This window comes from Planococcus citri, chromosome 1, assembly GCF_950023065.1.
Source record: "Planococcus citri chromosome 1, ihPlaCitr1.1, whole genome shotgun sequence".
Classification (NCBI taxonomy): domain Eukaryota; kingdom Metazoa; phylum Arthropoda; class Insecta; order Hemiptera; family Pseudococcidae; genus Planococcus; species Planococcus citri.
The window spans coordinates 73,844,569-73,867,461 of NC_088677.1; the positions used below are offsets into that span (position 1 = coordinate 73,844,569).

The 22,893-nt window shown below is 34.4% G+C and overlaps 3 protein-coding genes across 5 annotated transcripts; 2 read left to right on the forward strand and 1 right to left on the reverse strand.

Moving 5' to 3' along the window:
* Positions 1 to 3,328: 3,328 nt before the first annotated feature.
* On the reverse strand, positions 3,329 to 4,291 carry LOC135836223 (traB domain-containing protein-like). The gene has a single exon (XM_065350921.1). It carries the CDS (start codon positions 4,289 to 4,291, stop codon positions 3,329 to 3,331), a length of 963 nt encoding a protein of 320 aa, XP_065206993.1.
* A 3,944-nt stretch (positions 4,292 to 8,235) lies between these two features.
* LOC135831696 (uncharacterized) lies at positions 8,236 to 13,581 on the forward strand. 2 transcript variants are annotated; one of them, XM_065344388.1, is made up of 3 exons: positions 8,236 to 9,684; positions 12,398 to 12,667; positions 12,768 to 13,581. In XM_065344388.1, exons 1-3 carry the CDS (start codon positions 9,099 to 9,101, stop codon positions 13,202 to 13,204), a joined length of 1,293 nt encoding a protein of 430 aa, XP_065200460.1. In that variant the 5' UTR covers positions 8,236 to 9,098; the 3' UTR covers positions 13,205 to 13,581. The 2 variants fall into 2 exon arrangements, with proteins under 2 accessions (XP_065200460.1, XP_065200449.1); XM_065344377.1 differs by having other exon boundaries at positions 8,237 to 9,693.
* A 3,039-nt stretch (positions 13,582 to 16,620) lies between these two features.
* TppII (Tripeptidyl-peptidase II) lies at positions 16,621 to 22,697 on the forward strand. 2 transcript variants are annotated; one of them, XM_065344410.1, is made up of 23 exons: positions 16,621 to 16,820; positions 16,937 to 17,123; positions 17,190 to 17,318; positions 17,387 to 17,566; positions 17,638 to 17,789; positions 17,865 to 18,031; positions 18,120 to 18,224; positions 18,307 to 18,448; positions 18,524 to 18,654; positions 18,722 to 18,955; positions 19,034 to 19,164; positions 19,242 to 19,413; positions 19,494 to 19,650; positions 19,730 to 19,917; positions 19,995 to 20,155; positions 20,232 to 20,449; positions 20,528 to 20,765; positions 20,851 to 21,098; positions 21,210 to 21,288; positions 21,353 to 21,491; positions 21,672 to 21,945; positions 22,027 to 22,204; positions 22,282 to 22,697. In XM_065344410.1, exons 2-23 carry the CDS (start codon positions 16,962 to 16,964, stop codon positions 22,492 to 22,494), a joined length of 3,798 nt encoding a protein of 1,265 aa, XP_065200482.1. In that variant the 5' UTR covers positions 16,621 to 16,820; positions 16,937 to 16,961; the 3' UTR covers positions 22,495 to 22,697. The 2 variants fall into 2 exon arrangements, with proteins under 2 accessions (XP_065200482.1, XP_065200491.1); XM_065344419.1 differs by having other exon boundaries at positions 21,356 to 21,491.
* Positions 22,698 to 22,893: the final 196 nt, after the last annotated feature.

The window sequence follows — 22,893 nt, forward strand, 5'->3', positions numbered from 1 at the left end:
ACTGGGGGTATAGCAGGGTACAATGAGCGGCAGGTGTTTTGCAAGTCCCCTTTTCCCTTTTTTAGGATTTAATGCATTAAAATAATGAACTAAAATTGCAATTACTCAGCAATTACCCATCCGAATTGAATGAAAAATAATCTATTCCCTCCGCCTTAATGATTCTCAAATGGTGTCCAATAGGTACAAAAAACGGTTGGATAGTTTAAGAGAACATTCATGTATAATGAAATTTCATTTCTCAAAGCGAAACCAATAGTGTGCTACGCACACTAAAAATGAATAGACAAGGAAATCGAGACGAAAAATATCAAATATTGAAGATCGATTTTTAAAATGGAAAAAGTAGCACTTTTTAGACAAATTCTGACAAAAGTTAGGACTTTTTGACAATTTTTGCAAAAGCTGCACTTTCAGACTATTCCGGCTAACAACATGATTTTATTGACCATTTCGGTATAAAACAGAATTTTTTGGTTAAATTGCCAAAAAAATGGCTTCACCTACAATATTTTGTCAAAAAAGTAGAACTTGCTGACAATTTTGGCAAAAAGCAGGCGTTTTGAAAATTTTGGCTAAAAGCAGAAGTTTTTTTTTACAATATCTAATTTAATTATTTTGGCAAAAAACAAGATTCTAAAAACTACAAAAAAAATAAATTTTGACAATGATTTTGCAAAAAACAGGATTCTTTAGGATAATTTTTGGCAAAAGCAAAATATTTTTGCCAATTTTGGCTAAAGGATTTTTTGAACATTTTGGCAAGCAGAAGTTTTTTTTGGCAATTTTTACAAAAGTAAGGATTTTTTGTAATTTTACAATTTTGAAATATAAGCGAGATAGCGAGATTTTTTTGACAATTTATGCAAAAAACAGAACTTTGCATACAATTCTGGCAAAAAAACATCACAAGGGCTTCTTGGGATATTTTTGGCAAAAGCAGGAATTTTTGAAATTTTGGCTACTATCGAAGTTTTTTGGTAATTTGATAGAGACAGAGGTAAAGTGGTAATTACTGGGATAGAGGGAAATTATTTTAATTCCTTCTAATGCTGGTTTAGCCAATAATTATTCCTCAGGGAAGGAATAATTACCTGGTCTGCAGTCATCCTGCATAGCTCAGATTAGTGGAGAACTGGAGAGGTGCAATAAAGACCATCAACTCTACTCATATAATGATTTTAAAATACCAAATGAATACCTACAATTGATTATCTAGCCGGGTTGGGCCAAATCCGGGTCAAAAGTATTTCAAATGCAAAATATAAAATCCCCTGCAAAAATGGATTTTAAATCCAAAATCCAAAACCTTTTCAGGGACCAGAATTTGATATAGTGTAATGTACCTTCACCCTCTTGGTGGTCATTCTCGGAAAGATTACCTGATTAGGGGAATTGTCGTAACGTGGGAACTATTTGTGCATAAATCAATATGCACATAAATCATTTGGTATGTGTATCTTACACAATACACCCGTTTTATACATAGATCTGTCAATCGATGTACAAAAGGGGTGAGCTCAGATCTTCTGGATCGTGGCTTTTTGCTATGAGACTTTGGCCACAAGCCTCACTTGTTTTCTATCGTCTGCAGCGTAAGGTATCAAGTGGCATTGTGCTCTCATAGTGTCAAATAAAATGTATAATATTAATCTCCCGATGAGATATTTAACTTATATTTAACCCACTCCAAGCGTGGTAATTATATAGTATTGATTTACTCGATCATCAATGGATAATTAATGTAATGAAATTATAACCTATCGCGATCAACCTATTATGCTTTGCGACTACTTGAGATGGTTCCGGACATCATCAAGTTGGGTGTGTGATACGTGTGTCTATCTTAGTACAAAGCATCCACCGTAGAGTCACTATTATTGGGGTAGGCTCGGGGAAGAGGTGGAGAGATGGTCAGCAGTGTTCGGTAAGTAGGTACTTACAATTTACATGGTGGTGTCTCCACTAATTGAATATAAGATTAGCATAGTTAATTAATATTATCCAGATCTACAGGCCATGGACAAGGATCCTGACTTGTAGATAGGTATATTGATTGATACCTATTTGCTTACCTATACCATCTCGTGATGGTATAGATGTCGTATAAACCACATGATCGGCAAGAATCTTATGTCAAAGAACATAGATTCATTAATTATTGGAACGAGAATCGAGGATAGGATAATTAAACACATTAGTTATAATGTAATCGATGTCTATTGGTCCAATAAAGTTTATCATGGAAGTAATAATACGAGGTGTTCATTTTATTATTATTCTAACATTAGTTGTTTCGTTAAACATCGGATCGGATACCCTTGTCTATCGGCATTAGTAGACATTGGTTAAATTCAACCCCCTTAGGTAGTATCTCATGCAACCCCCCTTTTAAGTAATCACACTTATCTGAATCATCCAATCCCAATCATTACCATTTTAACGATAACAAATTCAAATCCAAAATCCAAAATATTTTCCAAAAGCGGATTTAAAATTCGAAATCCAAAATTTAAGTAAAAATACGTAAGAAGATTTGGAATTTATTTTGAAACCTTTTTACTGAAAAATTATTAAAATTAATTATAAGTTAATGAAAAGAGAAGGATCCCGCAACGAACATTTTTGAATTTTAAAATAAAGGATTTTAGATTGAAAGGTTTTCAAATCCAAAATCCGGATTATAAGATTTTTGGATTCTAAATCCAAATCCAAAATGATTTAAATTCTGCACAACCCTGTTATTATATCAACAAATTTTCATCCGGCCCCAATTAAAGCTAGAAAACTGTTTTTTTTTTCAATCTAGAGCTCTCGACGGGTACTTGCTCCTGAAAAACACAGCGAGGGACCAATTCTGAATTTAAGGGCCCCAAATTTGGACAGGAGGCTCTAAAATCGACATTAAAAAACTGAAAATAGTTTTTTTCCAAGTTCCATTTCAACTTTAAATTCAAAATTTGAACTGATTTGATCTCTTTTGATTTTTTTTTCGCCACAAGGCTTGTATGATGAAAGTGAGTCCTTAATCTAAGAGGCAATTCCACAAAGAGAAATTTTTTTGAAAAGGGCAATAAGAAATCGAAACTGCCCTCAAAAAACTTATGATTCGATAAATGTACCTACCTACTTATCGCATTCCTCAAACTTTTTCCCTCTTTGCATATCCTATTGTGGGATTATTACATACTTAGGCCATGCCAACTGGTAGATAGATATTTATAGGTAGGCGAGTCTTTACATATCTGAAATGCAAATTTGAAATTTCGCCGATAAGAGTTTTATTACGTTTGTTTTTAAAACTACGATAACATAAAAAATATTGAACTTAATAAAAGGCGGTTACTTCGTCGGTGGTGACTCTTCGAACTTCGTCCTCTGTTACAGCATTCCATCGACTTAATATACCGGGCACGTGAGCTTTACCTACTATACCTATGACTCGAACCGGTTGATCGGATATGTTAGCGGCCATCTGCAGAGAATACGTCAAATACACGTCTCTTTCATCCAACAAAACGTGATTAAATTTAGGACTGCGAAACAAAACCGTCGGTACATTTAGCAAATAACAACGTAAGCCCAACACAGCCGAGCATATGTTGAAAAACCAAATAGCAGCTTTCTCCGGGAAGGTTAAAATAGACGCCATACGCTTGATAGTCACTTCGATAGGTCTATCACCGAGCATAATTTTATAATTATTTTTCTTATTCTCTAATAAATCGGCATTGGTGACTTGAAACGAAGCGCTGGTACCCGGCGCTCTCATATCGCCCCCGTAGTCGACGTTCAACAATCTCGAAATGAATCGCTCCATGTACGCCATTGAGTACCATATGAATCCAGCGCTAATTCCGAGCTCGGAGACGGCATCTCGTAACAAGTACAAATTAAACGAGCGATTACGTTCGAATGTTTTCAACGGATTCAGGCCTATTCGCGTTTTGCATAATTCGACGACTACGATATGCGGTGTAATAGCTTTAATCAACGAATCTACGGCTATACGACTCTCGGGACTGGCGTGATTTGTGCCCAATAGGTATATCTGAGAGCCGCGATCGTTATTCAAAACCACAACCTCTTCTTTGTTGATCTGAAAAAATTGCGGTCCTGGGGCCGAAACGGTGTCTTGACGGTCATCGTCGTAGTCATCGTCATCGTCCTCTTCGTTGTCGTTGTCTTCTTCTGACGAGTCGTGAGCGAAATTCGCTTGTAAGGTGTTCTTAACTTTGAAATCGTTTTTACTTTTTTCACTCAATGCGTACACTAATGCAAATATGTTCATTGTACTGATAAAGGTGGCGTGTGTGGTGCATGTAAATCTTCGAGTCGACAATGCTGGTTGAGTATCTAATGCTGTACCGAATATTATTCGTTGGCCAATGAAGGGCTAATATTTTTTGCTAAGCACTTAAGCAGTCTCGTAAATGTATTGAAATCTCGTACCTAATCGTAGTATTATAATACCAGCTGTACCAATACATCCAAGAGCCACTCTGACTCTGACGAATACAAGCACATATTATTATGATAAACAAACTGCCAATTAAGAGTACCTACAACGAAGGCTCGAACGAAAGCATTTTTGTACACTGAATCCAATAATATGTAAAGGGTATTCCCACAGGTATAAGATAGGCGAAATGGCCCTGTTACCAGATTCGAGGAATTATAATGGATTATTGTTAAGTACTTCCAAAAAAAAAAAATTTGAGCGAAATTTCTGCCCTTCAACCCCACCTCTCCTTGGACAGTATCGCCAAAAAACGCGTTTCTGGGTGGAGGGATCGATATCCATGAGTAGTAGGGGGGAAATTATGGGCCTATCAACACGAATTTTCTCAAAAAATTTTATCATAGTGGTGGCCAATCATATCATCGCCAGACATTTTTTTTTTCAATTTTTAATATAAATTTTGAAATTTGAAACCCCAATAGAAAAGTGATGGTAAAAGTTATCGACTTAACATTTTTTCGACAGTCTTTCGAGATCCCTCACCATTTTTTCCGAATCCCCTCTTCTATTTTTTCAAATTTTGATGTAGCCATAGCAAAAAATTATGGCCAAGTGACCAGACGCAGGAATAATGTTAAAGTTTAAGGTCGTAAAAATATGTAGTAGGTATTTGGCAAAAGGCAGATAAACTGAAGCATTTTGCTGTGCAAAAATGATTCGAGGCTCGTTTTAAATAAACAATAACAAATACCTCGGTAAAAGTAAACAATAAGGTAACGTCGAAGAAAAATCGCATCACTCATTCGACGTACCCTATAGAAGGTACCTATACAGTGCGATTGATGAAAATCGTTTAGATGTACCAGTAAGCCAAAGATCGTTCTCATTTCAATCTCGAGCGAGCGATCTTTAGGTAATTAGGTATTTACTTATAATATATACGAGTACGTGGAGTGAACCCAAAACGTTATTCGACACGAGAGAAGAGAGGACAGATACAAATCATTAATCTGAATGTGTCAAGCAATGAACTAAATACATACGGATGCAGATGAGCTCATTAATGGCCCGAACTGTAATCCAATTAGTGGTGCTGATGGCAGTCTCACTGCTCGTACTGTAGTATCACGTCTTCGTGAGCTCCTTGGGACACCTGCCAAGCCTCTGATGCAGATTTTGAGTACTTGAACCAAAAAAAAGTAATGAAGAGGGGCAATTTTCCTACGTAAAATAATGTCGATAAAAAGTATCACTGTAGATTATTACCTACCTACCTAGTTTCTGTTTTCGTAGTCCCAAGAAAAGTAAGTATTAGCTTACTTATGCAAATACGTAAGTACAAAGGTTTCCAAAAGGAGTAGTCTTTATAAAATAATTTTTTTGCACCAGACAATCGATTTTAACATCACGTTTTCACGATTTCAACGAAGTAAAATCTCAGAATTTGTTTCAAAAAAGCTCAATTAAGCATGAAAATTACAGGAAAAATCAAAAGAAAAATTATCGAGCACTTGCTAGCGTGTTCCAAATGTGAATTATTCAATTTATTTTTTTTAAAAATATGCATTTAAACATCTTTCTTAGGGGTGCCTAAAGGAAGGGGGGCTTTTAAAAAAGGTTCAAAATTACGAATATAGAGGGAGCTTGATTAAACTTTTTCATCTACGAGTAGATAAATGAATATACACCTCAAAACGTTACGTTTGACGCAAATCGCAGGTTTCTAGTTTTCCAGGGGTTCCCAAAATATCGAAATTACAAAAAATTGGAAAATTGGATTTTTGAGTACTAACGAAAAATTATATTCAGCGATAAAATTTTGTAGAATGGAGGTCTTTCAGGTACTAATAAACTGTAAAAGGCTTCTTAGCGAGGTTCAAAGGGGTAGATTCAAAATGGTGGTTCCAAAATTTTCCAAAAATTAACCCCCCCCCCCATTTTTGCCCCCGAGAGTTAAAAATAGGAAAATCACCTCGCATAAAGTTTATCGGGTTCAAGCAGATATTTTAAGCTGAAAAAGTTTAAATAAGACTCAGTGGTTCCTAAAATTCTTTTTTTATTCACAACTTTGGGAATCCCTGGAGCCCAAAACATCGTCATTTTGGCTTAACTGGTACGGATTCGTATTTGGAACATTTATTACAACATTTTAAGAGTGGTCGAGTCGATAACTGTGTCTGGTGCCAAAAAATGGCCTTCTATCGGAACCCCTCCTTAAAAAAATGAATAAAAATTTTCATAAAAGTGAAGTTTTAGGCTCGTACTCAATTTTTTCCAAAAAAAAAAGGGACAAAACATGAAAAAAAGTAATGTAGAGAAAAATGACTAAAAAACCAGAACATTGCATGGTTTTAATTTCAAAAAGTTAAACTGATTTTGCAATTTTTTGGTACCATAAAAGAGAAGCTTGAAATTTTGACAAAGAAGTGAGAATTTTTGCAATTTCTCGCAAAATAGTCAATTTTTAACAAAAAGCAAGACTTTGGCAATAGGTATTAGTAAAAAATTGAACCTTTTCGGAATTATAGTATATAAGTTTGGCAAAAACGTGATATGTACTTTTTAGCAATTTCTAGCACAAAAAACAAGACATTTGGGTGATTCTGGGAGAAAAAATGCTTTTCAACAATTTTGCTACAAAATGAGAATTTTTGTTAAAAATCAAGAACAATTGAAAGTGCAGAACTAGGTACATCTACTTTTTCCAGAAATTGTCATATTATGACAATTTCTGGAAAAAGTAGGACCTTTAGAGACCCAAAAATGATACCTATTTTTTTTTACAATATCTATCAAAAAAAGGGGTTTGGACATTTTTTGGATAAATGTGCTAATCCTTTGTCAAAAAAGCAAAAATTATTGTCATTTTTGAAAAAGTAAAGATTTTTTTAAAAAGCAAGATTTCTTCATATTCAAATAGCTCAAGTTTTGGAAATTTCTGGCAAAAAAACTAAACTTTTGGAAATTTAATTTTTTTTCAAAAAAGGAGAATTTTGGAATTTTTATTTAAAAAAGGTGAAATTTTTTTGCAATTTTGCTAAAGCACCAGTACCTGACAATTTTTTGCAAAAAGCAATGTTTTGGCAATTTTAGCGAGAAGTGGGACTTGATGACAATTATTAGCAAAAAAGATACTTTTTCACAATTTTTGGTCAAAAAAGCAAAAATTTTGGAAAATTTTTAGAAAAAAGTAGGATTTTTTGGAATTTTATACGAAAAAAAAAGTTTAGTGATGAAAAACTGAAACTGAAACTGAAACTGAAAACTGAATCTGAAAAAAACAAAACTGAAATTAAAATGTAAAAATTTTGTCACCGCTGAAAAAAAAGTCAATCCCTTGCCATTTTTCTAAAACAACGAAAATGTTTGTCAATTTTTAAAAAAGCAAAAACTTTTTCCAATTTTTGGTAAAAATCAAAACTTTGACAAAACTTTAGCACGAAGCAGGACCTTTAGTTAGGTAATCAAGGGCCAAAAAATTATAAATTGTCTCAGTTCTTGTCAAAAAAAATGATATTTTTAAACAATTTTTGGAAAGAAGTGAGACTTTTTGGAACCTTTTGCAAAAATAACACAATTTTTAATCATTTTTGACGCAAAGAAAATTTTTTTGTAATTTTTGGAAAAGACGAGAATTTTTGACAAGAAGCAAGACTTTGACAATTTTAGCAAAAAGGAAGACTTTTTGGCAATTTTTCCCAAAAAATCTGAACTTTTGAACATTTTTCAAAAAAAAAGTACACTTCTCAGAATTTTTGGAAAAAAGGGAAATTTTTTAGCAACTTTGTTAAAAACGAGCGTATTTTGTCAATTGTTTTTGTCAAAAAAACGAGAATTCTGGACATATTTTAAGAAGATTGTATGACTCTTTGGAATTTTTTGCAAAAAATGACAATCCTTAGCCATTTTTCTGTAAAATCGACAACTTTTGTCAAATTTTTGGAAAAGCGAGAATTTTGTAAATTTTTGGCAGAAAGCAAGACTTCTGACAATTTCTTGGGAATTATACGAGTACATTACTGGTAAAAAAATTATACTTTTTCGCAATCTTTGCCAAAAAAGCGTTACTTCCTTAACTTTGGCAGACAAAATTTGAGAATTGTTAGATTATGCTACACGCAAGTCTCAAACTCATCTTAAAAACAATCGCAAGTGATTCGAAAAAAAAAATCCACTTATATTTTATTAATCAACATCTCGCATTTACCATACGAACAATCCTGTCAAAAAAGAGATCTCGACTCGCTAAAACCGAATAAATTTTACCAAAATAAATCTCTTCCAACGTCAACCATTTCGTATCACGAGAAGATGAGCATCCCAACGGTTAAAATTTCTCCAATCGTAAACTTTCATTTAAATGCATCGAGTAATTGAAATCGACACCGTCGTCGGAGTCAACGATCATACCGACGAAACAAGTTCAAAATCTCGATTCATTACCATAAGTAAGATCATGGCTGTTTATTGGAGTTCTTTATTCTTATTACGGCATCTTAATTAGGGCATTGTTATACCTACACAAGGTGCGTGCATCTTCATCATTAGCATGTTGTGTTGTTGATCGTGAATTTGTGAATTGTGTTTACTTTATTACACTGTAGGAGTTTCGCGCGCCTTCGATTATGATTCAATTATGATTCGGAAATTTTCGCCTTCGCGTTCAACTAAGACTATTTTTACGCGATTATTTGTTCTATTATATTATCTAAAGCTAACCAGTGGTATACGATTGCAAGGTGTTTCCGATCTCATACATAATTTCGAGGCCATGGATCCCGAAGTACTGAATTTGCTAACTTTTAGAAACAAACCCGCGAACAGGAATAAAGAAGACGCGTCCGAGATTAATATCATGGATGTGGACACGAGTGATATTTTGAACTGTTTCAGTACCCTTTCGTACGTTTGTTTTCAGAAAAAAATATTGATTTATTTGGATTCGTTGAATAGAGTGGATAGGATTAATTTATTCGGCGGGTATTTATCCTTTGTGCGGATATCGAAAGGACTTACGCCGCCTATTACCGAACAGCTTTTGGCATCGAGGCATATATCCGATGAAAGTACGCTCAGTAATTTGTTAAAAGAGGTTTTCGAAGATTTCGTCGAAACTCACGTGCTTAGGATAACAGTACCGGTGATAAATACTAGACTGGATGGTCGAGGAGCCAGAGGACATTGTTACGATTTTAATTTAGCTGACGCCAAGGATGAAAATGGTACGATAGGTAAGATGTTTTTGTTTTTATTGACCAATTTCACTTATTTTAATCATTGATTTAGTAAAAAAAAAATCCACTTTTTCAAAAATCCCAAAAATCGTGACCCAATTTTGGGCTCAAAATTTTCTAAAAATATTTTGACGAAATATTTGAATTTCTCGTGAAATTTTAACTTATTTTGATAGGTCGCATCACACGTTTTCAAAAATCCCAAAAATCATGACCCAATTTTGGGCTCAAAATTTTTCAAAAATGCTCGAAAACCATTTTTGATGAAATATTTGAATTTCACGCGAAAATTTAACCTATTTTGATAGGTCACATTACACGTTTTCATAAATCCCAAAAATCATGCCTCAAATTTTGAGCTCAGAATTTTTCAAAAATGCTCGAAATACAATTTCGATGAAATACTCGAATTTCTTGCGAAAATTTAACTTATTTCGATAGGTCATATTACATGTTTTCAAAAATCCCAAAAATCGTGACCCAATTTCGGTCCCAAAATTCTTCAAAAATGTTCAAAAAACGTTTTCAATGAAATATTTGAATTTTTCGCGAAATTTTAAGTTATTTTGATAGGTCGCAACCTCACTTTTGAATGATTATACGTCTACGACAGTTGATTTCTACTCGAAAGTAGTTGGGGGGGGGGGGGGTGATTTCAAAATTCGTCATCTGCGAACACATTTATTTCTCAAACTTAGATCGGTGATCTAAATGATGACTTAAAAGAACACGAATTTCTATTTATAGGGTTAAAATTTTAGTTTTTAAAGACTGAATCTCGTCAATTTGGAGTTGAAAATTCTTCAAAAGAATTAGAATTTTCATTTCAAGTGCTAAATGTGCTTTTTGGGGGCAAAACTCCCATTTGGTCTAAAAATTTCAACACTGAGGAAACAATTCCATTTCTGTAAAATTTCAATTTCCACAAGTTGAAAATTTTCAATTTTTTTAAATCACGTTTTTCATTGAGCCTAAAATGTGGTCAAAATGACCTATTCTCGAGGAAAACATTTATAAGTTTCGAGTCAAGGGCTAAAAATCTCTAATTTGAGGCCTACATTATCATTTTTAGAACCAAAAATTTCAAAGGGCCAAAATTTTCATTTTTTAAAGCTTAAACTTGACATTTTGGAGCTAATTATTCTCAATTGGGAGCAGAAATTTTCATTTTTGAGAAAACAATTTCGATTTCTTCAGGATAAAAATTTAGAACCTGAATTAGGCGGACCAAAATATCTATTTTTAGAGCGACATTCTTTCATTTTGGAATTTTTGGAGTGAAAATTTTCATATCAAGAGCTAAATGTCGTTTTTTGAGGCTGAAATTCCCATCTGTAAAGGCTGAAAATTCTCATTCAGGTGCTTAAAAATTTATATTGTGGGTTTAAAATTTCATTTCATTAAAATTTTAATTTCTACGAGTGAAAAATTTCCACTTTTGGATTGAATAATTCATCATTTTCAGAACTGTAAAGTGTAAAGGCCTTATTAGGAGCAAAAACTTATATTCTCAACATTCATGCATTTTTTTTAGAGAACAAAATTTTTCAAAATTTGGCTTGGGCGTGAAGGGGGGGTTATTCGGACGGCAAATTCAGACTGATTCGACGAGCCTTGCTTCGTAGTTTCCGAAAAAGACATCAGTACTCGATGAAAGTGGCACTGACGCTCAAATTAGACACCACATTCGGACTCGGCGACCTCGAACCAGTCGGAAATCAATTTCAAAAATGAAAAAAAAAATAGTTACTTTGGACCACACCAGAAAATTAGGGGCGTTCATTAATGATAATGAGCTACAAACAGACGATGTTGATAAAATTGCCTAACCAGTTTGCCGTAAATACGAAGTGCATTTTTTTCTCTAAAAAATGAACCTTTGAATTTGGAGCAAATCGAATGGGAATTTCGGTCATGGTTTTTTTTGGGAGGCGAATTCATTTCTAGTGTCAGATTTTTTACCTCGGAACTTTCCTTTAAACAAAATGGTCAATTTTTGGGCTCAAAAATAACACCCAAAATAGTCATCAAATTTTGCATTTTTTATTTTTTATGACGTTTTTTGCCATAAATTTCCATTTTTATGATGCAATAATTTTCAATTTTGAAGGTTAAAGCTTCTCATTTCGAAGCTTAAAGTTCTCAATAGCGCCAAAATGTTCATATTCAAGCCAAAAAATCTAAATTTTAGAATTTTTGACGTTGAAAATTACATTTTTGGTGTAAAATTACCATTTCAAGGATTAAAATATCGTTTTTGGAGATGGAACTCTTATTCTTAAAAGCTGAGAACTTGCACTTTGGTGCTAAAAAATTCCGTTGTGAGGTGTAAATTTTATTTCGCTTCCAAAATTAACATTTATGGTGCAAAGTATTTCCATTTTTAGATCTGAGTTTTTATTTTCGGGTCTGAAAATGTCATATTTGATGCTGAAAACATTCACTTTTTAAGGCTAGAAAATTGTATTTCAGAACTAAAAATTTCATTTTTATTCAAAAAATGCCCATTTTTAAGAATGCAGATTCTGCGAAGTGCTGGTATGGCAACTGAACCAAAAAACTTGAAAGAAAATTTCTTCAACTGTCTTTCTATGTATTAAAATAAGAACGTTGTTATCCTGTCAATTTTAAAAAATAATAATTCTGTCTGTTGAGAAAAAAATTAATTTGGATTCAACTTTCGCGTTTTTTAATGTTCCAGGAACCCAGAAAGCAGCCAAAGATCCAACATGTTACAGAGGTGACCAAAGTATGATGGCGTTGAGTTCAGCTCTGATAATGAAGATGCTGATGCTACTTCCAGCACTACTGAAAGTGATAGCAGCCAAGGCTATTTTCGGTTTAGCGATGGGTGTGGTATCGGTGATCCTTTCAAAAATGGCCTTATTACCCTTGCTTTTATCGTACGCGAATAAGCCTCCAGTTCACGGGAATGCTAACGTTGCTCCGACGACAGGATCTTTTAGACAAGGTTCGCACCAATTTCGCTTCGTACTCGTAATTCAATATTAGTAGGTCTAGGTACTTGAGATAAATTTTCGACGAATAATTTTCCTTTTTATTTCACCCAGGAGTCAACCCAACCAACTTCGCCCTTACTACCGATAACTACAACACGTACTATCAACAAGAAGAACAACCAGGTAGACTGACCACAGCTGTAGGTGGATCGATAGACAACGATATTGGTCCAATTGACTACGGTCCAACGGCCATAAGCAGCGACAATGTCTGGTCCGAGAGTAAATTTATCAATAAGAATTACAACGTTGCAGCCAAAGATCCAAACTATGTACCACGAAAAGAACGGTATAGGTCGATAAGTCGTCGCCATGTTAGTAAACCTAAACGTACTCCTTATTCTGAAGTCGCATCCCATAACGATAGGTATTTAATGACTACAATTGTTCCGCGAACCGAACGAATGGAAAAACAACTCCAACTACCTGTCCGTATGAAACGGGATTTAAATCCGAAATTTAAACATGAAAACGAGCTATCAGTTTGAAGAGGAGGTAGGGGATTAGTGATTGATGGCGTTTTTATTTTACTCCGCTTCGCAAATGAGTATTTCATCGTGTTCTTCGTTTCATTCCATTAGATTTGTAATGATTCCTCGTGATAATGGTGTAATTACTATTTGATACTGGTGTATATATTTTTACAATATTTATTCGTCCCTTCCCCTTCCTACTCCTTCCAATTCAGTTTTTAACGAGTCGATTCTACACTCGACTAACCAATCACGAGGAAATGTACAGAATTAGATTATTGAAAATATGTATCTATCGAATGTTATTATTGTTGATATAAACGTGTTTCAGAACGTTCCTATATAAATACTTGATTGATATTTTCAAAATAAAGAAATATCTACGTATCTAATTATTTTTTCCGCTTGTTTGAATGGAAAGATACTAACAATCTTTCATTTGAAAATTCAAACAGATCACACAGAGAACTTCATTTTCAAAAAAACTGTTTACTAAAAAATGTAGGCTATCAAATAAATAAAAAATAAAAAGCATCTTAATCAAATTTTGAAAATGAAAACATACTTTGAGGATTTTTTATCGCTAATTGAATTTACACTCCATTTTTGAATTTTTTCTGAACCCCGAGTTCAAAATTTGGAGTCCTTTGCCCTCCTGAGGTATTCAGATTACATTCTAAAAATTATTCTGTCAAAAAAAAAAACAACGAAAGAAATGAAAAAAGAAAATGTTTCTTATTTCTTAATTAGAAAGTAAATTTAAAAACAAAAGTGACCCAAATAAATAAAGACGATAGAAAAAATTCTTTTATCAAATTTTGTAATGTGTGGTTTTGTGCATCGAAGTAAGCATAACAAAACGCCGAATACAATTTGAAAATGAAGATTTATTATTTTTAAATCTCAAAAGAAATAACAATTACCCATAACTTATAAATGACCTACTATTTACAATATGATACAATTATTACTTTATTCTTTCTTCGGAGGTGCATCGGGCAAGTCATCGATACCCTGTAAACACATACACACAAATTAATCACAATTTTTAGATTGTGTGAAAATAATTTACAAGGAATACGTATTACGTACAGCTGGTTTGAATGGATTTCCTGTAAGGTGAAGATCTCTGAACCAGAACTGCTCTACCCAACCATCGTCGGTATACCGATTATAAGCCTGTGATAAACAGCACAACATAACGCATTAAAATTGGATGCATTGAACGCATAGAACACATATGTACTAAGCATTCTGAATAAATAGAATAATGAAGGGAAATACAGCTCGTAGTGTTCGTATACTGAATAATGAGCAAAATACAAGTATTGAAACGAAATTTAATTCTCCTACTTACATTTCCATACCAAAACTTATTCCACAGTGGACATAGTATCGAGGGAATGCTCGTCGTTACCACGATAACTCCAGCAGGGATGCAGACTTCGTACCACATGATTAACTAGAGCTAGAGCAATAGTTTTCTCGGATGAACAACAAATTAAAGTAAATGAGCGAATTTTAGTAATCTTAATTAAATTTTTCCTAATGAAGGTCAGAAATTCGGAGATTTTGCTCAATTTTTGATAACAAGAAAGAACGAGATGAAAATAACATAGAGAGCGCTGCGCACTGCGCATCAAGTTCAGTAAAACGTAAAATAAAAAAGTTCCAGTTCCCAATAGCGAAGTTTTCAACAAGTTCTCTACGAAGTAAAAATTAATTAATCATTGAAGTCATATTTAGAGTATTGCCAGAAACTTGAAATTTATTTATAACGATTAAAAGTTCAAGCTCAGCTTTTCCCTTGTTGTCATTTTAAAAATTGATCCTTCAATTCGACGTTGGTAACGCTGAATCACAATGCAGACTGCTTACCAAAGTCTGTTTTGTCAGCTTTCACTTTTCAGAGGATGAGGTACATTTTTCTTTCATTCTTGATTCTACGAAGATTTTTCTACTTACTAAAATTAAAATTGACCAAATTTTTTTAATCAAAATTTTTATTTTTTTATATCAAATAAAAAAGGAACAAAGGAACAGAACAAACATACTGTAGGTACAAGTATCAAGTTTTTACAAGTTTTAAATTTAAATTTAAAATGATTAAAATTTAAAATTGAGATCTCCAACTTCCAAAATGATCCACGACAAATATAAGAGGTAGGTAATACATAATTATACTTATATAATAAATATATATTTTTTTAAACCTGAAAACTAATAAAGAACTTCAAAAATTTAGAATAATTTACACGTGCGACAAGCTTTATTGACACTTTTCAACCAATGAACAAATCCGTAAGTAGGTAGTCGAATAATACTAGGTAATAAAAAACAAAAATGATTACAGGACTCGTACTCAAGTTTTTTTCTTAAAAAGCTAACTTCAGTAACTAAAAAAGCAGAAAATAGTGATCAAAATGTAACGTAAAAGTGGTGAAACGCGAAAGAAAAAATTTAATGCAGAGAGACTAAAATGACCCAAAAACAGACTGATTGGAAATTTTTAAAAAGTTGAACCAACTTCGCAACTTTTTGATAAAAAAGCAAAACTTTTTTGGCAATTTTCGGCAACGAAGTGAGAATTTTATGTTTTTGTGGTTGCAGGTAAAAGAAAATGGCAAGAAGCAAAACTTCAACAATCTTAGCAAAAACCAATACCCTTTGGGAATTATTGGGAAAAAAGTGATACCTATTTTATTGACAATTTCTATCAGAAAACTAGAAAGCGAGATTTCAGATTTAGTCATTTCGTCATTTTTGTAACAGCTAGAATTTTCAAGAATTTTTGGCATTGGTTTTTGAAATAAAATCAGCTATTTTGCTAGGAAGCAACAATTTTTGTAATTTTTGAAAAAGTAATAATTTTTGATAAAAAGCAAGACTTCAACAATATTGGCAAAAGGAAAAGTTTTTTTTGGCAATTTTGGACAATTTTATTTAAAAAAAGGAGACTTTTTGGAATTCTTCAAAAAATGTGAAATTTTTTAGCAACTTTTCCAATTTCTCCAGAAGGGGGCAGTTTTTGTCAATTTTTGACAAAAAACATGACTGACAATTTTAGCAAGATGCAGAAGCAGGACTTTATGGCAAACAATTTTTAAAAAAATACTATTTCGCAATTTTGGTCAAAAAAGTGTAAATTTTGAAAAACTTGTAGAAAAAGCAGATTTTTTTGGAATTTTTAATTTTTGAAAAAAATGGCAATTTGTAGCCAATTTTTCAAAAAAAGCGAGAAAGCGACAATTTTTGCCAAATTTTTGGCAATTTTCAACAAAAAGCAAGTCTTTGACAACTTTTTGGGAATCATTGACAAAAAATTACATGTACTTGTTTGCAAATTTTGTTGAAAAAGCGAGTCTGTTGAATTTATTCAGCGCACCTCATCCACCTGCGAGTTGACAAGACAGACTCTGGTTTAGTTTGGTCCAAAGCAATCTTCTGATGAGTTCAGATTTGAAATATTCCACGAATGAATATTTTGGAGTTCAAGGAGCTTTTGTCTTTCTTCCTTCCTTGATGATCAACAGTAGTGTTAGCTAATTATAAAATCCTATTCCCTTCAGCGAATAATCCAACAGGTCGATCGCTGGATCACTGCGAATCCAAGTTTACCATCTTTGATCGAGTACGTACCGGTGGAAATATTATTGTTTACATATTATTATCATGACTTGTAGAATTTATTATACGTGTTAGATCTAGAGTAATAATTTTAACAAACACAACGTAATTATTTTTCAGCTACTAGCGTCGATTGTTTAAAAAAATGGGCACGATTTCCGACGTGGAATTTCCTACGTGGGGTCTACTCCCTAAAAAAGAAACTGGAGTTTTGTCTTTTCTGTCTAAATACCCTAACTACGATGGCAGAGGGACCGTGATCGCAATATTTGATTCTGGAGTGGATCCCAGTGCACCGGGACTCCAGGTATTTATAATGCATTCCATTTTTAAAATTAGGTTTTACTCGAGTTAATTTTGTATTTTGGCTTAGATCACAACTGATGGCAAACCTAAAGTTATCGAAAGATACGATTGTAGCGGCTCAGGAGATATTTGTACTTCGACCATTGTGAAAGCTGTAAATGGAGAAATTAAAGGATTATCTGGTCGTACGCTGAAGGTAATTTGAGTACACGTTAATCAACCACTATTGTACGATTGTTTACATTTATGTGTTTTTTTCAATAGATTCCTAAAAAATGGAAAAATCCAACCGGCGAGTACAGAATCGGTGTACGAAACTCGTACGATATTATGAATCGATATGTCAGAGATAGAGTTCAAAAGAATAGGAAAGAAAAACGATGGGATGGTCCGCATAAATCAGTGGTAGCTGCTTGTACTCAACAGTCGCAAGAGTTTAATAAGGTATCATCGTCGTTCGAGTGTTATTTTGCACAATTCAGGCTATTTTTGATTTTTAATTTTCCTATTATCAGTCCTGCGAAGGTAAAGAACTTTCCAGAGAGGAGAAACTCTTGAAAGAAGACTTGGAAAGTCAAGTCGAGGCTTTGAATACGTTGGATAAAAAATACAACGATCCTGGTTCTATCTACGATTTCGTTTTATTCCACGATGGTACAAATTGGAAGTAAGTTTCGAAGCAAATATTACATTAGGCCTCTCCTCTCGACGTTACTTGAACCTGTATGTACTTTGTTAATAGTGCAGTAATGGATACCACTGAGAAAGGTAACCTGGAATCGTGCCCATTGCTGGCGGAATTCAGCGTTGATCCTCGTAGTCATGCTACATTCCCTGCTGAAATCCCTCTAACGTACTCGTTCAACGTTCACGATGGTGGAAACATTTTGGAAATTTGTATTTGCACATGTGAGTGAACTGAACTCGTTGAATTAGTTCTCCATCACTACCAATGATCTAGTTCTTGATTTATCTGAATTTTTTGTTGTTTTCACAGCTACTCATGGTACTCACGTAGCTGCCATTACTGCCGCTAATTTCCCAGATGATCCGTCCAAAAATGGAGTAGCTCCGGGAGCTCAAATCATTTCGCTTACCATAGGTAAAAAAATATTTACTTTGTACCTAATGAGGTGATGAACACGACGTGTTTAATTAATTAATGGTTATCTTATCGTTCGCAGCTGATAACAGGATAGATACAATGGAGACCGGTACAGCTATGGCTCGAGCTATGATAAAGATAATGCAGAACTGTCGTAATAATAAAAAAATACACGTGATAAATATGAGTTACGGTGAAATGAGTCATTTCAGTAACTCTGGGTGAGTACGAAAATACTTCTGAATTGACGTGCTTTATTAGAGAGCTATCTTGAGGACTCGATTTTTATGCATTAGGCGTATGGGTGATCTCATGAACGAAGTTGTTGATAAATACGGAGTAGTTTGGGTAGCAGCCGGAGGCAATCATGGTCCTGCTTTATTCACCGTTGGAACCCCACCGTGTATATCTACCAATAACATCATTGGTATTGAAAGTTTACTTGTTTATTCCTCGTTTTTTGATTTTTTCGATTAATTTATATTCTTTTGAAGGCGTCGGAGCATTCGTATCACCTGATATGATGTCTATCGAGTACTCAATGCGTGAGAAATTGCCAGCTACGTGTTATTCGTGGAGTTCACGAGGACCTACGTTGGACGGTGACCGAGGTATCTCGGTTTGTGCTCCAGGAGGTGCCATTACATCGGTACCTAATTATACTTTGAAAAATAGCGAGCTTTATAACGGCACCAGTATGGCATCTCCTCATGTTTGCGGTGCTGTGGGTAAGCAAGGAAATACTTTGTGATTTGATGTTTGCCAAAGTAATGGTGATGATTGTGATCAATGTGGTGATTTTGCAGCTTGCCTGATATCTGGATTGCTACAAAATGAAATACCTTATAGTCCGTATTACATTAAAAGGGCATTGGAGAATACCGCCTATTTCCACGAAACTTACGATTATTTCGCTCAAGGATATGGTCTTCTACAGGTAGCCTATTTGGTTTATTTTTTCATGTTGAACGTTTAGAATTCCGGCACATTCACTCGAATTGTTTCAATTTCTAGGTCGAAAAAGCCTACGAATATTTGACCAATTACTCTAAAGAAATAGATATCCCAGTTAGATTCCACGTCACATGTCCCACTCAGGAAGGAAAAGGCATCGTAGTCCGATCCAATAGATTATCAGATTATAGAATCTCAGTCGAACCAATTTTCGCGAACAGCGACGAAGTTGGTAAGTATTCGCAGTCAATTTGAGCTTCTGAAAACCTTACGATATTTTTTACTTACTGTACTTTTTTTTTTTTTGAACAGATCCTCAAGTCAAGATTGATTTTACGATGCATTTGGTACTAGTTTGCGACGCTCCTTGGGTTTCGATCCCAAAATACTTCGAATTAATCAACAGCACGAGGGAATTTGCTGCCAGAGTTGACCCTACCGGTTTGTTATCCGGTGTTCATGCTACGACGTAAGTTAATTTGTGACTCCTTCCCCCTTCCCCCAAAGTCGATTAATGTTATTGGAATAATTTTAACCTTTTGTAACAGAATTAAAGCTTACGATTCTCGAAGACCAGAAAAAGGTGCTGTGTTTAAAGTAGAAGTAACTGTTCTGAAATACGATACTTTGGCCGAAGATGCGATCAAACCAGAGGTGAAATTTACCGATGTTGCATTCGGCGCTAATATCATTAAAAGGCATTTCATTAGAGTACCTGAAGAAGCCACCTGGGCTAGTGAGTATCTCAGTCAGACTATTTTCTTACTTGGTTGACTCGGTCTAAATTTTAACCTTTATCTGTTCCATGATAAGCTATCGAAATCGAGAACTTGGCCACATCCAAAGAGAAATCTGGTCGATTTATTCTCCATTGTTCTCAAATCCGTCCTCGTAGATCATGCAACGAAGTAGATTACCGCAAAACGTTCTTTGTTTTTGATAAAAACGAATCTCCGTTAGGTTTGCAAGTCAAAGTGAGTAAAGATGGGTTTCATACGAGGAGTATTGCTGCATAAGTTATTTTATACTATGTATTTGTTTGTTATTTAGGGAGGTCTCATTCTACAAGTAACCCTAGCTAAATTTTGGAGCAGTCTGGGCGAGATGAGAGTAAACTACAGCGTACACTTTTCCGGATGTCATCCAAATCCTTCGGAATTGACGATGAGTCATTCCGAAGGTTTGTATAGATTCGATCTATATCCAAGTTTACAAACTGAAGAAGTTCAAGTGAACGCTTCGCTGAAAAATAACGTCACTGTTATAAAGTAGGTGTACTTACCATGAAAACAGTATACTTATTTTCATTCATAAATTAACCGGTATTATTATCTATTTTTTTGTAGACTGGTCGATTCTGTAATTAGTCCACTGACCAGCGAACGTGATATTATCCCACCTAACACGATTATTTATCAGCTTGTATTAACTTACAATTTCCACATCAACAAAGCCACCGATGTAACTTTAATATCGCCTTTCCTCAGTGATTATTTATACGAGAGTGATTACGAATCCCAGCTGTGGCTTCTTTTCGATAGTAATAAACGTTACATCGCCGCCGGAGACGCGTTTCCCGAACATGTGAGATAATTACACCAATAATGATGAAATGAAATTTCGAACCAACTCGCGATATAACTCGGTGATTCTATTTTCTAATTTTTAGTACACGGTGAAATTGGAAAAAGGCGATTATATCGTTAGGCAACAAGTACGTCACGATAGGAAAGACTTGCTGGAAAAGTTATCCGATATGCCGATGTTGTTGTCGCAAAAACTGGCCAATACTATTAATTTAGACGTCTACACTAGTTCTTCAAACGCTACATATGGAAAGAAGTTCAAATCGCTGACATTGGTTGGACGCAGCACCAATTTCGTACCGATTTATTTGGGCACTGCTCCTAATGATAAGTAAGTCTCGAAAATTTAAATTCAACGATATATCCGGAGTATTATTTTATCGTTGAACTGTATGGTATCCTGATCCTCAAAAATCTAATTTTATATCGTTTATCGTTTCAGACTTCCCAAATCGATCAGTCCGGGTCAATACCTCGTGGGAAGTGTATCATTTAGTAAAGATAAGGTCGGCAAAAAAGTGGTAAGTGAAAAACTCTCAGATTACAAAAACGATTCGATTTCACAAATTTTACCTGTTTTATTAGCAGGATTCGCATCCGATCAGATATTTCCTCGCCGATATTGGAAAAAAGAATCAAAAACCCACCGAGCCTCCGAAATCTAAAGACGAAGAATTCCAGGATGCGTATAAAGAATTTATGACCTCTTGGATATCTAAATATGGTGAGCGTTGGAGAAATTTTCAAAAATTCTGAAAAAATCGAAAATTAAGGCGGCGGTTTTGAAATGTTTTGAAATACATACCTTGAATGGGGAATTGAGCCATTTAGTTTCAAATTCTCCCCTCTTAAAACCTTTCTGAACGATATGAATTTTCATTCTCCTTGTATTTTTTAATTACAGATCAAAACGACGAAAACGCTCGAATACTGTACGAGAAAATGACCACCAAGTTGGCTGATCATTTACTAATACACACTGCCATGTTACAAAATATGGAACCGGAGAGTCAACGTTATTATCCAGGATTCCCTAAACATAGTCCGACTCGTGAACATCTCTTAAAAGTTATATCTATCGCTGATATAGTTATCAAAGCAGTAAACCAAACCGAACTGCTGGCTTTCATCGGTACCAAGTCTGATTCGCAGTCTGATACGCCATCCAAACAAAAAACGTGAGTAATTTTCTGAAAATTTGATAAACTGAATCCCTAATGATTAAGTTACTGATTGTTTTTTTTATTTTTCTTTCCAAGGTTAATGAATACAAATAAAACTGCGTTGATCGAGTCATTGGGACGGAAAGGATGCGCCATGGTTCAGTTCTACATCCTGTTCGGTGAACTTACAAACGACGAGGTGACCATTAATTTACAATCCATAGACGCGGTATGGCTCAACTTAATAAAGTACATCGATGCTCAAGATGTTAAAGTGAGTGTTTGAGGTTTTTGTACAGCCTATTTCTCGAGTAAAATTTTTCAGGACTAAATGAGCATTTCGTGTTGCAGGGATCTTCGTTATTTGCTGTTTGGCACGCGACTGCTTATGGCCATTACGGGCGTTTGGTTAAACTGCTTCTGAAACTATCAGAAGATAAACCTTCGGCCGAAGTGGACGGCAGCTTGTATTGGACTTTCAATAAAATAAAATGGGAACACTGTTATCAATTGTATGGTAACAAGTTACTCGTTCATTATCCGCCGAATTTCCAACATTTTTAAACCACGATCAAGTTCGAGTTCACGAAGCCGGGAGCATACATAATACGTATTTCAAACGCGTCGGTTTCCTGCTGAAGGGAGATTTCGCGAAATGCATTTATTAGCAATATACTCCTTGTATAATCTTTTGTATGATAATATCATTGTGTACTGCATGTATTTTAATACCTATTATAAATATTAAACGTTATTTAATCTCGAAATATGATTGATTTGTACATAATTTATAAATCAAAATCGCGAATTATAGTTTGAAATATGAGGTGGAAACGTTTCAGAAAATAAAAACGTCGTCTACTTAATTGAAGCTAAAATTAAGATCAGGGCTCGTAATACTTCCAAAAATTCTCAAATTTTTTCGTAGAATTACCCAAAAATATCGCTTTTGCCAAAAAAATA